Below are 15,731 nucleotides of genomic sequence, written 5' to 3' on the forward strand. Positions count from 1 at the left end.
CATGTGTAAAATATATTGATGTATATTATTGATTGATGTATTGATTTATTACAAGATTGATTGTATTGTTTTGATGTATTGTATTACAAATCAGAGTGGCATTATATAGGAGAGGGTTTGGGTTAGTGAGTGGTGGTAGTGGATGGTAGTGGAGGTGGTGGGTGGTAGTGGAGATGGTAAGTGTGTTAGGTTTAGTGGGGTGGATGTAGTGGGTTAGGTTAGTGGGTTAGGTTTAGTGTACATTAACAGCCCCCCTCAAACTCAAGGAGGATAGGAACTAACCAACTTGAGTTTGGAGAGAGTTACAAAACAGAAAAATAAACTGATAAATAAAATAAAACAGGATAGGAGACACGGTATGGTCGTGTCAGACCGTTGTAGCAGACAGTTTACGGGGTCATGTCGGACCGTTGAAGCAGACACTGTGTGGTCGTGTCAGATGTAGAAGACAGTTTACGGGGTCATGTCGGACCGTTGTAACAGGACAGTTTACGGGGTCATGTTGGACCGTTGTAGAAGACAGTTTATGGGGTCATGTCGGACCGTTGTAGAAAAACAGTTTATGGGGTCATGTCGGACCGTTTGTAGAAGACAGTTTATGGGGTCATGTCGGACCGTTGTAGAAGACAATGTTGTGACAGTTTACGGAGTCTTGCTGGACCCTTGTAGAAACTAACCGGAATCAATGTCGGGACAGTTTACAGAGTCTTGTCGGACCCTTAAAGGAGCTAACCGGAATCAATGTCGGGACAGTTTACAGAGTCTTGTCGGACTCATAAAGGAGCTAACCGGAATCAATGTCGGGACAGTTTACAGAGTCTTGTCGGACCCCTGTAAAAGTTGCACCCTCAAAAGGTGTGCCCAATTTTGTCAAAAGGCGTGCCATCAAAAGGCGTGCCCAATTCATCAAAAGGTGTGCCGGACATGATGGCGAGGCACGTGGGCGCCTTGGCTTGCGTGCCCGTTTGTCGGCTGGTGGTAAGAGGCGCGCGATGCGCGTGGCTGCCTCGACTATTTAACCAAGGTTGAGGCGGAGGCTGTGCAAACCAGTCTGAAACCGCCGAAAATCCTTTGAAAAAACTCTTCCGTTTCTGAGAAAGAGATTCTGGAACACTCTGTTGCCATTCTGTCACCAACCCTTCCGAACATTACCAGTCTGAAATTGCTATTTCGCTGAAACACTTAGCAACCCAAAAAAACATGGCCTCTTCGTCCCGTCCAGCTACCCAGAACCTGCTCACGCTCTTTCCAGAACTGAACGAGCCCACAAGAGAAATAACGGGTGCGGTGGCCAGTGAACCTCAACCAAACACCCCGGAGTTTGCTCCGTTGAACTTTCCGATGCGGTCGGTGGAGCAAAGAATGGCAGTGCAGTCAGATGTGGAGGCCAATCAGTATACTTTGAAGGCCTGTGTGGAAAGCATGACGGCGGTCACAAATTTGTCGCACCGGCTGCAGAGTAGGACAAATGAGGTGCAGCATTTAAACTCCCAGCTGGCTCTGCTCCAACGCATGTATAAGGATGCGCGAGCAGAGATAAGCGTGCTAAGGGCAGAAAACAAGGAGCTGAAGCGGAAGGCCACCGTGATGTTCCGTTTTGGAGGTCCTCCATATGCTGTAGTGGAGGAGCAGGGGGGAGTGAACGTGCTCGGTGGACTAGGAAGCACGGAGGCAGCACCGTCAAGGACCGCCCAGGACGGAGGCAAAAAGAAGAGACCTGCAGCAGAGTAGAGAAGAAAAACCCACTGTCGGTGTGGGTGTGTTTTTTTTTTTTTTTTTTTTGTTTTGTTTTTTTTTTTTTTTTTTTTTTGTTGTAAAATGGTGATCGGGGTTGATCCCCAATATGAATAAAATATGATGTGTTGTGCAAATATGGAACTTGGTTTTTTTTTTTTTTTTTTTTTTTGTTTTGTTTTGTTTTGTTTTTTTTTTTTTTTTTTTTTTTTGTGATGTAAAATGGTGAACGGGGTGAGCCCCGACAAGAATAAGAGAAGGTTGGGGTGGTGGTGGGAAAGGTGTTAAAGAAATAAATAAAGGAGAAGAAAAAGAAAAAATAAATAAATAAATAAATAAAATAAAAGAAAATAAATAAAAGCTTATAGTGGATGTCATGATAAGAAAGCAAAATGAGTGGAATTTGGTGGAAAGAAGAGAGAAAGCAGGATTATAATGTGCTTTGGCTAGTGGTAGGGTCCATCAGCATTATTCACTTCAGAATGGTGATATGTTAGGAGAATGGTCAATGTAGTCAGTAGGTAGCATTTCTACCCAGAAGATGTTGCACGCGAAGCCCGTCAATCTTAGCAGCAAGTAAGAAATCATTTTCTGTAAGTCCACCAACAGCATGTGTCCATAAATCAATTTTGACATTGTTCCATCCAACAAGATGAAGATCTGGATGATGGCCTAAGACGAAGCCGACGGAACCCCGGCGAAGAGCGCCCCCGTGGCGCCTCCGGACTCTTCATCGACAAACAGATCATCAGTCTTCCTAAACACGGCATGAATCAAGACAACAACAACTCCAATCAACAACGAGATCACTATATTGAGAGTCGCATCAGTCAACAAGAGGAAAACGATCGTGAGCACCGATAACACCACCATCACGATGCGGTCGTCGATCGTACGGTTGAAAATCACCCACGGCTCGTCTCTGAGGAAGTAGAGGAAGAGCCAAACGGCCATCATGATGATGAAGACAATCAGCGAGATCGGGTGCCATAGGAGGCTGAGGAAGAGGATGAGAAGCACGATGATCGCGTAGTTCATGCGGAAGTAACCGAGATTCGTTCTGATCCGTCTGAATGCGTCTCCGAAGCCTCCAGGGAGTCCGATTGAATGGAGATTCACCATCTCCTTCCATGGCCGACGAGCTCCGAGGCCTGATTTCAATCTCTCCTTTGCTCGAGAGATATACTCTAGGTTTGCACTTCCCGGCGATGATGATGTCGGAATTGTACCGTAATTCGTCATTTTCCGGCGCTTCTCCGGTCAACTGAGGTTACTGATTTGCAGGGGTAAACAGAGAGATGTGTGGATAGGGATGGTTTGGGCATGTGTAGAGGTCCGGCGGGCGGTCAAGGCGAGACTACCGCCCGCCGGTGAAGTAGAATTACTAACTTCTTAACCTTGCTCTGATACCATGTAAAATATATTGATGTATATTATTGATTGATGTATTGATTTATTACAAGATTTGTTGTATTGTTTTGATGTATTGTATTACAAATCAGAGTGGCATTATATAGGAGAGGGTTTGGGTTAGTGAGTGGTGGTAGTGGATGGTAGTGGAGGTGGTGGGTGGTAGTGGAGATGGTAAGTGTGTTAGGTTTAGTGGGGTGGATGTAGTGGGTTAGGTTAGTGGGTTAGGTTTAGTGTACATTAACACCATGGTTAACCAACCAAATTTCAAAAAGGTAATAGGTGAGGTAAAACAGGCAGAGATCATAACTGTTGTGTTTGCGAAGAAGCCTACTCAACCTAAAGAAGCTGCTAAATAAAAGCCCAAGGAGGAGCCAAAGAAAGAAGCCGAGAAAGAACCAGCAAAGCCCAAAGCAGAAGATGTTGAGGAAGAGGAGGAGGCACCAAAGCCTAAAGCAAAAAATCCTCTTGATCTACTGCCCCCATGTAAGATGATACTGGATGAGTGGAAGAGGCTGTACTCCAATACCAAGACCAACTTCCGTGAAGTTGCAATCAAAGGTATAAATTCAATTATGAGCTTAATGTTACTTGTTGGAATCTATAGTAATACCTTTATACTGCATTTGAGCCTTTTTTTTTTTTCTTCTTCTTTTGTTTGTTGGCATATGAAATGTTACGAGCTTGAGGTTGGTTCTGCTGACCGCTCTATTTGTTTTTGGTGTGTTCCACTTTCTTGTGTGCAAAGGCCTCCACTCCCTTCCTCCAAAAAAATAAATAAAAAATGATGCAGTTTTTCATGCTTCGTGAATCATTAATGAAATCTGCAAGGTCAGTTGATAAAACATAATGATGATTCCAGTTTTTAGTTTGAGTGACTGCAGTTCTATGATTTTGTTTTTTTTTCCCTTCCAGTTTTTCAATACAAAGTCTGTAACAGAAGAGCAGATCCTGGTAATATTAGTAATGCACTGAAAAGAGATGAAAAATATTTGAGTTTTGGAAAAAAATAGGGAATTATTAGTGCAATGTGAGAATGAGTAGAATGAGCAGCTAAGGAGATTCAAAGCTCTTAATCACTTCACCTGAGTTCAGTCATGGTTCTTAGATTGGCTGGTCGTTGAATTTGTTGTTTCTTTCCCATTAGGGTTAGGGTTTATAGTTTGTTAATTTTTTTGATACATGTGTAGAAATATTATTTAGAATTGAAATATATGGACACAATTTATTTATTAGCTCCAAAACACATTAATTTTAAATGTGCACTTTATTCTCTATTTTATGCGTAAAACTTTTATTAAATTTTCTACATAACCAAAATTATTAGTGGTTTAGATTTAAACTTCCTCATGACAAATAGGAACTGTGGTTTAGATTTAAGAAAGAGAAAAGTTAGGGATCATGAATTTTTTTTTATGAAAATGATCATGAAAGAGTTATGATCCTTGGATTATCTTGATTAGTGTGTGGTGCTTTATTCTAAGTATAATCCAAGGGTCACAAAGCTTTCATGATTATTTTCATGAAAGGTTTTTCATGATACCTAGCATTGCTGTTTAAGAAATAAGAATATTTTGTAATGTATTTGGATATCAGGTTAAATTAAAGGAATTGGATACCTAGAGACAAACCTATGTAATCAGCCCCCGAACCATCGTATGGATGTTATAACTAGCTTCCTCATGACAAATAGGACCTGTGACAGTAGACAGAATGTAATTAGCACGTGTACGTTGGGAGTTAGAGCCGAAAACGTTTTAAACTTAACCGAAAAAAGGGCATTAAGGGGGCAAAAATTCTAAACAGCCCCCAAACCACCATATGACTCTCATGGACAACTTCCCCATGACAAATAAGACTTGTGACAACTGACGGAACATAATTCGGACTCATAGGTAGAGAGTTAGAGCCGAATACGCCCTAAACTTAGTCGAAAAAAGGCGTTTCGGGGGCAGAAATTCAAAACAGCCCACGAATGACCGTGTGGCTCCCACGGATAGCTTTGCCATGACAAATAGGACTAGCGAGAACTGACGGAACGTAATTCGGAACCGTAGGTTGGGAGTTAGAGCCGAATACGCCCTAAACTTAGTCGAAAAAGGGCTTTTCGGAGGTGAAAATTCAAAACAGCCCCCGAACGACTGTGTGGCTCGCATGGATAGCTTCGCCATGACAAATAGGACTTGTCAGATCTGACAAAATGTAATTCGGACACGTAGGTTGGGAGTTAGAGCCGAATACGGCCTAAACTTAGTCGAAAAAAGGCGTTTCGAAGGCGAAAATTCAAAACAGTCCCTGAACGACCGTGTGGTTCACATGGATAGCTTCGCCATGACAAATACGACTTATGAGAACTGACGGAACGTAATTCGGACTTGTAAGTTGGGAGTTAGAGCCGAATACGCCCTAAACTTAGTTGAAAAAGGGCGTTTCGGGGGCGCAAATTCAAAACAGCCTCCGAACGACCGTGTGGCTCCCACGGATAGTTTTGCCATGAAAAATAGGACTTGTGAAAACTGACGGAACGTAATTCGGACCCGTAGTCGAATACGCCCTAAACTTTGTCGAAAAAGGGCGTTTTGGGGGCAAAAATTCAAAACAGCCCCCGAATGGCCGTGTGGCTCCCACGGATAGCTTTGCGATGACAAATAGGACTTGTGAGGACTGACGGAATGTAATTTGGACCCGTAGGTTGGGAGTTAGAGCCGAATACACCCTAAACTTAGTAGAAAAAGGGCATTTCGGGGGGCGAAAATTCAAAACAGCCCCCGAATGGCCGTGTGGCTCCTACGGATAGCTTTGCCATGACAAATAGGACTTGTGAGGACTGACGGAATGTAATTCGGACCCGTAGTCTTAGTAGCAGGAATCGTGGAAGGGACTCACGCTTCTGAGGAAGAAGCGCGATTTTGCGCTTCCAAGGAAGAATCGCACAAGAATCGCGCTTCTAATGCGAAAGAATCGCGATTAGGGCTGAGACCTCTTACGGTCGATCTCGACTGTCTTTGTCGGTCTCTCTTCTCTTAGTCTCGATCTCCTCTTCGTCTCTCTTCGCCTCTGTTTGCTTCGTCTCTCTCTTCGTCTCCCTCTCTCGTCTCTGTTTGCTTCGTCTCTCTGTTCGTCTCCCTCTCTCGTCTCTGTTCTCCCTCTCTCTCTCTCTCTCGATCTCTATTCTCCCTCCTCTCCCTCTTCGTTTTATATTATATAATATAAATATAATATAATATAATATAATATATTATATTTAATATATATAATATTTATCATATATAATATAATTTGTCATAGATAATATAATTCTTCTGTCTAAAATGAAAAACTATTTATTAAAATTTATTATTTCTAACTTTTTAACATATAATAAATAAAATAAATCATCTAATTATTTAAAAGAAATCTATTCAAATCATATATAATAAAAAAAAAGATAAAAAATTTATAAAATAAAAGATCTAATTTATATTTTTTATTTATTTGAACATAATTTATTATTCATTATTTATTATAATAAATAAAATATAATTAATAAAAATAATATATAAGCGCTCCTAATTTACGACTCCTCTAAATGGCCACGTTCCCCCACTCCCGCTCCCGCTCCCGCTCCCGCCTCCGCTCCCACTCCCGCTCCCGCTTCGTGCAACTAAGGTTGGGAGTTAGAGCCGAATACACCCTAAACTTAGTCGAAAAAGGGTGTTTCGGGGGTGAAAATTCAAAACAGCCCCTGAATGACCGTGTGGCTCCACGGATAGCTTCTCCATGACAAATAGGACTTGTGAGGACTGACGGAATGTAATTCGGACCCGTAGGTTGGGAGTTAGAGCCGAATACGCCCTAAACTTAGTCGAAAAAGGGTGTTTCGGGAGCAAAAATTCAAAACAGCCCCCGAATGACCGTGCGGCCCCACGGATAGCTTCGCCATGACAAATAGGACTTGTGAGGACTGACGGAATGTAATTTGAACCCGTAGGTTGGGAGTTAGAGCCGAATACGCCCTAAACTTAGTCGAAAAATGGTGTTTCGAGGGCAAAAATTCAAAACAGCCTCCGAATGACCGTGTGGCTCCCACGGATAGCATCGCCATGACAAATAGGACTTATGAGGATTGATGGAACGTAATTCGGACCCGTAGGTTGGGAGTTAGAGCCGAATACGCCCTAAACTTACTCAAAAAAGGGCGTTTCGGGGGCGAAAATTCAAAACAACCCTCGAATGACCGTGTGGCTCCCACGGATAGCTTTGCCATGACAAATAGGACTTGTGAGGATTGACGGAATGTAATTCGGACCCGTAGGTTAGGAGTTAGAGCTAAATACGTCCTAAACTTAGTCGAAAAAAGGCTTTTCGGGGGCAAAATTCAAAACAGCCCCCGAATGACCGTGTGGCTCGCACGGATAGCTTCGCCATGACAAATAGGACTTGTGAGAACTGTCAAAATGTAATTCGGACCCGTAAGTTGGGAGTTAGAGCCGAATACGCCCTAAACTTAATCGAAAAAAGGCGTTTCGGGGGCGAAAATTCAAAACAACCCCCGAACAACCGTGTGGCTCGCACGGATAGCTTTGCCATGACAAATAGGACTTGTAAGAACTGACAAAACGTAATTTGGACCCGTAGGTTGGGAGTTAGAGCCGAATACGCCCAAAACTTAGTCGAAAAAGACGTTTTGTGCACGAAAGTTCAAAACAGCCCTCGAACGACTGTGTGGTTCACACGGATAGCTTTGCCATGACAAATACGACTTGTGAGAACTGACGGAACGTAATTCGGACTCGTAGGTTGGGAGTTAGAGCCGAATACGCCCTAAACTTAGTTGAAAAGGGCGTTTCGGGAGCGAAAATTCAAAACAGCCCCCGAATGACCGTGTTGCTCCCACGGATAGTTTCGCCATGAAAAATAGGACTTGTGAAAACTGACGGAACGTAATTCGGACCCGTAGGTTGGGAGTTAGAGCCGAATACGCCCTAAACTTTGTCGAAAAAAGGCGTTTCGAGGGCAAAAATTCAAAACAGCCTCTGAATGGCCGTGTGGCTCCCACGGATAGCTTCGCCATGACAAATAGGACTTTTGAGGACTGACGGAATGTAATTCGGACCTGTAGGTTGGGAGTTAGAGCCGAATACACCCTAAACTTAGTCGGAAAAGGGTGTTTCGGGGGCGAAAATTCAAAATAGCCCCCGAATGACCTGTGGCTCCATGGATAGCTTCGCCATGACAAATAGGACTTGTGAGGACTGACGGAACGTAATTCGGACCCGTAAGTTGGAAGTTAGAGCTGAATACGCCCTAAACTTAGTCGAAAAAGGGTATTTCAGGGGTGAAAATTCAAAACAGCCCTCGAATGACCGTGTAGCTCCACGGATAGCTTCGCCATGACAAATAGGACTTGTGAGGACTGACGGAACATAATTCGGACCCGTAAGTTGGGAGTTAGAGCCGAATACGTCCTAAACTTAGTCGAAAAAGGGTGTTTCGGGGGCGAAAATTCAAAACAGCCTCCGAATGACCGTGTGGCTCCCACGGATAGCTTCGCCATGACAAATAGGACTTGTGAGGATTGACGGAACGTAATTCGGACCCGTAGGTTGGGAGTTACAGCCGAATACGCCCTAAACTTAGTCAAAAAAGGGCGTTTCGGGGGCGAAAATTCAAAACATCCCTCGAATGACCGTGTGGCTCCCATGGATAGCTTCGCCATGACAAATAGGACTTGTGAGAACTGACGGAACATAATTCGGACCCGTAGGTTGGGAGTTGGAGCTAAATACGCCCTAAACTTAGTCGAAAAAAGGCTTTCGGGGGCGAAAATTCGAAACAGCCCCTGAATGACCGTGTGGCTCGCACGGATAGCTTCACCATGACAAATAGGACTTGTGAGAACTGACAAAATGTAATTCGGACTCGTAAGTTGGGAGTTAGAGCCGAATACGCCCTAAACTTAGTCGAAAAAAGGCGTTTTGGGGGCGAAAATTCAAAACAACCCCCGAACAACCGTGTGGCTCGCATGGATAGCTTCGCCATGACAAATAGGACTTGTAAGAATTGACGAAACATAATTTGGACCCGTAGGTTGGGAGTTAGAGCCAAATACGCCCTAAACTTAGTCGAAAAAAGACGTTTCGCGGGCGAAAATTCAAAACAGCCCCCGAACGACCGTGTGGTTCACACGGATAGCTTCGCCATGACAAATAGGACTTGTGAGAACTAACGGAACGTAATTCGGACCCGTAGGTTGGGAGTTAGAGCCGAATACGCCCTAAACTTAGTCGAAAAAGGGCGTTTCGTGGGCAAAAATTCAAAACAGCCCCCAAACGACCGTGTGGCTCACACAGATAGCTTCGCCCTGACAACCCCCGAATACACCCTAAACTTACTCGAAAAAGGGCTTTCCGGGGGCGAAAATTCATAACCCCCGAATACGCCTTACACGTAGTCGAAAAACTTGCAACATTTAGTTAAAAAAGCAACAATTTTATTAAAATAACATCTACATATTCTAATAATTGCTTTTATATATTTATAGGACGAAGAATTACATATTACATTTTTTGTGCAGTTGGTTGGAATAAATATTGCATGATATATATATATATACTTTCTTTTATTTCCAAGAAGACATTTCTCGATTGTTCTACTTTAAATGCATGTTAGAACATGTTCCGTATGGCTGACTGAATTGATATTTTGTAACCAATTCTTGTCACAACCCAAACCCGGGTATGACCGGCCGTGGCCCATAGGGACTTAGCCCAAGGCACACGTAAGCCTGAACACAAATCCATAAACACATTGAATAACTATACAATGGTCCAATAATAAATAATCAAAACTCAATCCAGTGACATGCCACAATTATAAACGGCAAAATCAACCGTAATCAAAACCATCCAAACATATGGGATATAAACTGTCCACATATCAAAATAATCCTAAATGAACCTCAATAAAAATAAAAATAAATATGCACAACCTTGACATAACCATCTAAAACAAAATAATGAATGTCCTAGAGGTCCATGCAAACGATTCCCCGCTACGCCATAAGTCCAATCTAAGTCCTTCTAACACCTGAAAATGGTAAACAACTAAGCCAGCTGATAGCGCAGTGAGTAGCAACATGGATAGTATATACAATTTTGAAAACAGGGTTCAATTTCAAAATAAGATATATATCACAGAAACTAGATTGGCATACAGTTTGATAAGGATAATCTGTTTCAAAAAGAAGGTTCCACAGTCTAATACTTAAAACACTCATGTCTCTCAAGAACATGATAAATGGCATTTTTCACTTAAAACAAATTACAACATGAATACTAATAATTTTCTGGGTACCAAGAAAATAACAAATAATATGCCACACAGTTCTCAAGGCTATAAGCCCCATTGGATCTAATACCAAATTACGAGTCATCCTCAGGGTGGCAACCTGGGCCTTTTCTCAAAGACGATCCGATTGAAGGTCACCTAGTTTAATGTAGGTCTTTTCCTTACAATCGTTGAGCACTAGAGTCATCACATCCCAACCCGGATCTGTTCCCTAGTGGCCAGAGTCACCACATACAGTGGAATAATTTCCCTGGACTAAATACACAGATGGTCCCAATATTCAATACACATCAGTTTCACAAAACATGGTAGTTCACCATTATAAACAGGAGACCAAAACAAGTAGTTTACAGTATGCCAAGTTCACTAATGTTTCAGAAATAATTTGATTCTTTTGATAATATAATAATTTATTAAAACAGTTTAGTCTTGAAACAACAATTTAATTTTTCAACAGTTCAGGGTAGGGGAACATTTATAAAAATATGTAGCATGAAACTACTCACCTGAAAACGATATAATATATTCCTCGAATAAAGTATGAAAGTCCAACTAGTGTCCTGAACAAAGTATTAAAACTATACGTCACTACTAATTCAAACATACTAAAAGGAATAATAAACTAAGTAACCCAAAATTAAAACGCACTAACACAGCTCAACCCAACTCACCGTTACTTTTAAATATTACCTAAGTTCATTTTCTTCAAGGTCTAAAATCACCTAAGACATGGGTTCAAATCGAAACTTAATTAAAAGTAACTTTAAGATAAAACAGAATTTTAAATAAACTTTCCCAACCTATTTGCTAACTTCGAAAATTAAAAACTCACTCCACGCTGTTCGAAAATTTCCAAAACCCTCCAGATATCAACTAACATATCCTAAGTTTCAAACCCAATTGGTTTCACTTGATTTGCTTATCAAAATAATTATTTACAATTAATTATATCCAAACAGGTTGTTTTCTGCAGCATTTTAAAGAAATTAATGGTTCTCTTAGTATACATGAGAAATCAACACAAGGCCAAAAATGTAAGAAACTAGACTCGTAACCGGTTCTAATGATGCTGATTTGATAATTTTTGGATTTATACCCAAAGAGAACAACACTCCCGAATTTACTGTTTAAACCAGTTTTCTGGACAGATTTGAACGCATCAGTTTATATAGATTTTGACTCCCAAAAATTATGAGAAAATTCAGATATGCAATTCAATATGTAATTAATTTACTGTAAAAATTTCAGTTCAAAATTCATTTGTTTGATATGGTTTCTTGATTTTTAAAGTTTGTGATTCTGTGTAGAATTTTTGGACTAAGAATTACACCCATTCTTTATATAAGAATTTAACTCCTCAGATTTCTTCACAGTATATATATACACAAAATACATACACCTACAACCTCTCCATCAATGAATTAAATAACAATAGAATAAGGATGAAGAACAAAGAAAGAAGAGAAGAAACCTAAGAGGCCACACGGCACAACACACACAAAGCTCTCCTTCTTGGCTACAACAATAATCTTGATGATTGAATCATCCCTCACCTTCCTTCATAAACTCACGGCTGGCTGCTAGGGCTGCTAGTGTTGTGAACAAATAAGAGAGTTAGGGTTTTGTTTTGTTTTTATATATACTGGTGGGGGGCACACATAGGTCAAATAAATAGATAAATATACAAAACATATATATAAGTTATATGCAACTCAAATGGTATGAGTTTTATTTATTAACCTTTTGGTCTAGAGTTCAAGTCACACCCTCCTCTCTCTCTATATATATATATGTATATTTTTTTTTTAATAATAAATCTTGCCTCTAAATTAGAGATTTCCACCATAAATTTATTTTAGGTTTAAAATTAATTAAAAGACCTTCCAAATATTTAATTTGCACTTTAGGATTCACATCCAAAATATTTGAGATTATAATATTATTATTATTTAATTATTTACTTAATTTGCATATTTAGGTTCTCACAATTCTAATGTTTCATTTTTTGTTTTTCTTTGTAGATGACTTTGTTGCGTGGATTTGTGGATAATCCATATTGGTGTATGGAGAAGAATTTTCACTTTTGTGTAGAACTAATATAATACTTTTGTCGTCCTTAGCTTTTGTGTAGTTCATTATTATTGATACAGAAAACTTTTGGCAATCAACAAATAATGACTGTCGTGGTACATAGATACCATTTGTCGGCGTATATATAGGACGTTTTGTCATGGTCCATAGAAAACTTTTGTCGTGGTACATATATCATCTTTGGTTGTGGTACAGATTACGATGGTAATTTGTACCATGCCAAATGGTAATTTCGCTTGGTAGTAAATGTATTTTTTTGTATACGGAGGGCTTTGATTTTTGTATGATATATTTTGTATGGAATTATTATTTTAGTTTGGACAATAGTTGATTTGTATGGACTTTGATATTTCATGTTATTTATTTTTGGTATACGGATACAGATTGTGAAATGATTGATAGTATGTATCATTTTGTTTTTATACGTATTACAGGTTGCATTGTATATAGACAGGTTGTGGAGAAATTATAATTTCGCGATAAAACATAATATCATGTTTTTGGCGATTAAACAATTAGTAGCTAAAAAGAAATTGGGAAAAGACATTTGGCGACTAAAAGTTTTGTAGCCAAAAAAAAAAAAAGAAGACATTTAGCGACTAAAAGTTTAGTTGTCAAAAAGAAAAAAAAAGACATTTTGCGACTAAAACTTTAGTGGCCAGAAGAAAATCAAATATTTGGCGACTAAAATATTTCATAGCTAAAAACAAAAAACTAAATTATAAACACACTTTTGCCGATTAAAATTTTAGTAGCAAAAAATGTAGAACTTTAGGCAACTAAATATTTAGTAGCCAAAAGAGGAACTCTTTGCCGACTAAACATTTAGTAGCCAAAGATGGAGACTTTCGGCGACTAAATTTTTCGTAGCCAAAAAAGAACTCTTTGCTGACTAAAATTTTAGTAGCTAAAAAGTTGGGATTTTAGGCCACTAAAAGTTTGGTTGCCGAAAGGGTCTAATTTAATTTAATGTCCAACCTTTTGGCGACTAAATATTTAGTCGGCAAATGAATACATTTGGCGACTAAAATTTTAGTCGCCAATTAGCTTTCCTGACTACTCTTCGGCTATTAATTTTGCGACCAAAAAATTTAGTCGCTAAAACCCTTCGGCGACTAAAAATTGACTTTTGGCGATTAAAATTTTAGTCGCCAAAAGTGAAAATTCTTGTAGTGGTAATTAGAACAAATTTGTAATGGATTAGTTATTGTTGGATTTTTGACTAATGCAGATTAGTAAATTAGAACAAATTTTGTCTTATTCAATTATTTTTTAGCACGTCGCTTCATTTGTCTTATTTAAATTTTCTTAGCACATCACTTCAGATGGATTAGTGGACAAGAGATTATCATACTAACCTAGTATTTGATTGGGGAAGTGGAAACAAAGGTGAGCTGTCAAAGCCCAAGAATTCTTATCTAAGACCTAATGACCCAATAGGTTCTCTGTATTTATTTATTTATTTATTTTTCTTATTTTAATTATTAAATTATTTGAAAATTTTAAAATATATGAATTTCAATTATGATTCAATTGTTAGGAGTGTATTAAAACATGAGGACAACATAGAATACCCTATGCTATTGAGATAAGACGATCCAATATCAATGTATTTCAAGAAATAGAAGATGAATGAAAAATTCAAAAATGGCGAGCCAGGCTTGACTCTTGGTCGTGTTTGTTTATGGGCAATAAGATTGGATTAATACTGTGCGGGTCTCGAATCATGTTTGGTTGTAAAATAATGATATGAAACTTATGAATTCCTCAAATAGGGTTAGCATTCTCAGGGTGGCATTGCTAATCCTATATCATAGGATTGTAAGTTGAAACACTATTGCAATTTTATTTTATGAAAACAATAAAGTCACTTTTAAGGTAAATGGGAATTTTTACTTAATAACATTTAATTTCAACAAACTAAAACAAAACAAACATGAACACACATGTACTCGTTCGAATACCAAACATGAACTAAATAACTTGTCCATATCATGAATGTACGTTTTTCACCTTTATAGTAAGAGTTTGCTAAGTGGCCCTTTCACCATTTCATGCTATAGTGGGAAATTGATGTCGTTAGTCACAAAGAGAACTAAATGAATGGAGAGAGAGGAGAGTAAATAAATAAATATCTCTTCTGCTTGCATAGGGATGGTGCATTCAATTTCTACATATTGTTTGTCTGTACGTCCGTCTTGGTAAAGACAAATGAAAATAAACCCAACCTTATAAATAAAGGTTCCAAATGAACAGCACAATCAATGAGATGATCTTATATCTGGGTTAGGCAAATATAATGGACAAAATTATTTAAAAAATGATCTGGCCTAGTTGCTTAAATCTATCATGGAATTAGTAGACTTCAACTTTGGCAAATTTGGTATGATTGAAAGAGATGTTAATTTTGATTGTTTTTCATTTCCCTCTATAAATTTCTTTCCAACTCATGAGGGATTTGTAGAGAGAAAATGAAAGAAAAAAGGGAAGAAAAGTAACAAAAAATTTAGTTGATTTTATTTACATTTCCCTCTATAAATCTCTTGCCAACTCATGAGGGATTTGTAGGGGGAAAATGAAAGAAAAAAGGGAAGAAAAGTAACAAAAAATTTAGTTGATTTTATTTACATTTCCCTCTATAAATCTCTTGCCAACTCATGAGGGATTTGTAGGGGGAAAATGAAAGAAAAAAGGGAAGAAAAGTAACAAAAAATTTAGTTGATTTTATTTACATTTCCCTCTATAAATCTCTTTCCAACTCAAGATCCAAAGTCTACGAATTAGGAAGGAAAATTAGTAAATTTCTATCGTTCCATATTTGAAATAACTATAATTTTTTAATGGTCTTCCAACCTTTTATTTGCCCCCCCCCCCAAAAAAAAAAAAAAAAAAAAACCAACACTTCTATTTGGATCCTGAGGACTCAATATAGTCCCCATACGGGGGGCATATGTAGCAGTCCCAAGAAAATGTAAATCCATCCAGAGGTCTACTTTTATACCTAAACGTTGAATTTAAAATTGAGCACAATACATGGCCTAATCTCTCCAAACAAACACAACACAAGTGCAACGAATCTTGTGTTGTGTTTGTTTGGAGAGATTAGGCCATGTATTGTGCTCAATTTTGTGCAGAACCTTAGTGATTGTGCAGAACACACTCAGCCA

At 38.9% G+C, this 15,731-nt stretch overlaps 2 protein-coding genes across 2 annotated transcripts in view; one reads left to right on the top strand and one right to left on the bottom strand.

The window, feature by feature from the left end:
- Positions 1–12,908, top strand: part of LOC114312661 (elongation factor 1-gamma 2-like) — a 37,686-nt gene extending 24,778 nt beyond the window's left edge. Inside the window, exons 7-8 of the mRNA XM_082899737.1 lie at positions 3,390–3,705; positions 12,495–12,908. Coding sequence (XP_082755863.1) covers positions 3,390–3,503 — 114 coding nt within the window. The 3' untranslated portion in view covers positions 3,504–3,705; positions 12,495–12,908. The remainder of the gene's footprint in view (positions 1–3,389; positions 3,706–12,494) is intronic.
- Positions 5–3,129, bottom strand: LOC114312517 (PRA1 family protein F3). The gene has a single exon (XM_028258760.2). It carries the CDS (start codon positions 2,974–2,976, stop codon positions 2,407–2,409), a length of 570 nt encoding a protein of 189 aa, XP_028114561.1. The 5' UTR covers positions 2,977–3,129; the 3' UTR covers positions 5–2,406.
- Positions 12,909–15,731: the final 2,823 nt, after the last annotated feature.

The sequence above is a fragment of the Camellia sinensis genome, chromosome 12 (genome assembly GCF_055761805.1).
Source record: "Camellia sinensis isolate YWXY chromosome 12, ASM5576180v1, whole genome shotgun sequence".
In the NCBI taxonomy this organism is placed as follows: Eukaryota; Viridiplantae; Streptophyta; class Magnoliopsida; order Ericales; family Theaceae; genus Camellia; species Camellia sinensis.

What these genes read in the sequence shown, in the direction of transcription:
- LOC114312517 (XM_028258760.2), bottom strand. Translation starts at nt 2,976, where the DNA reads ATGACGAATTACGGTACAATTCCGACATCATCATCGCCGGGAAGTGCA.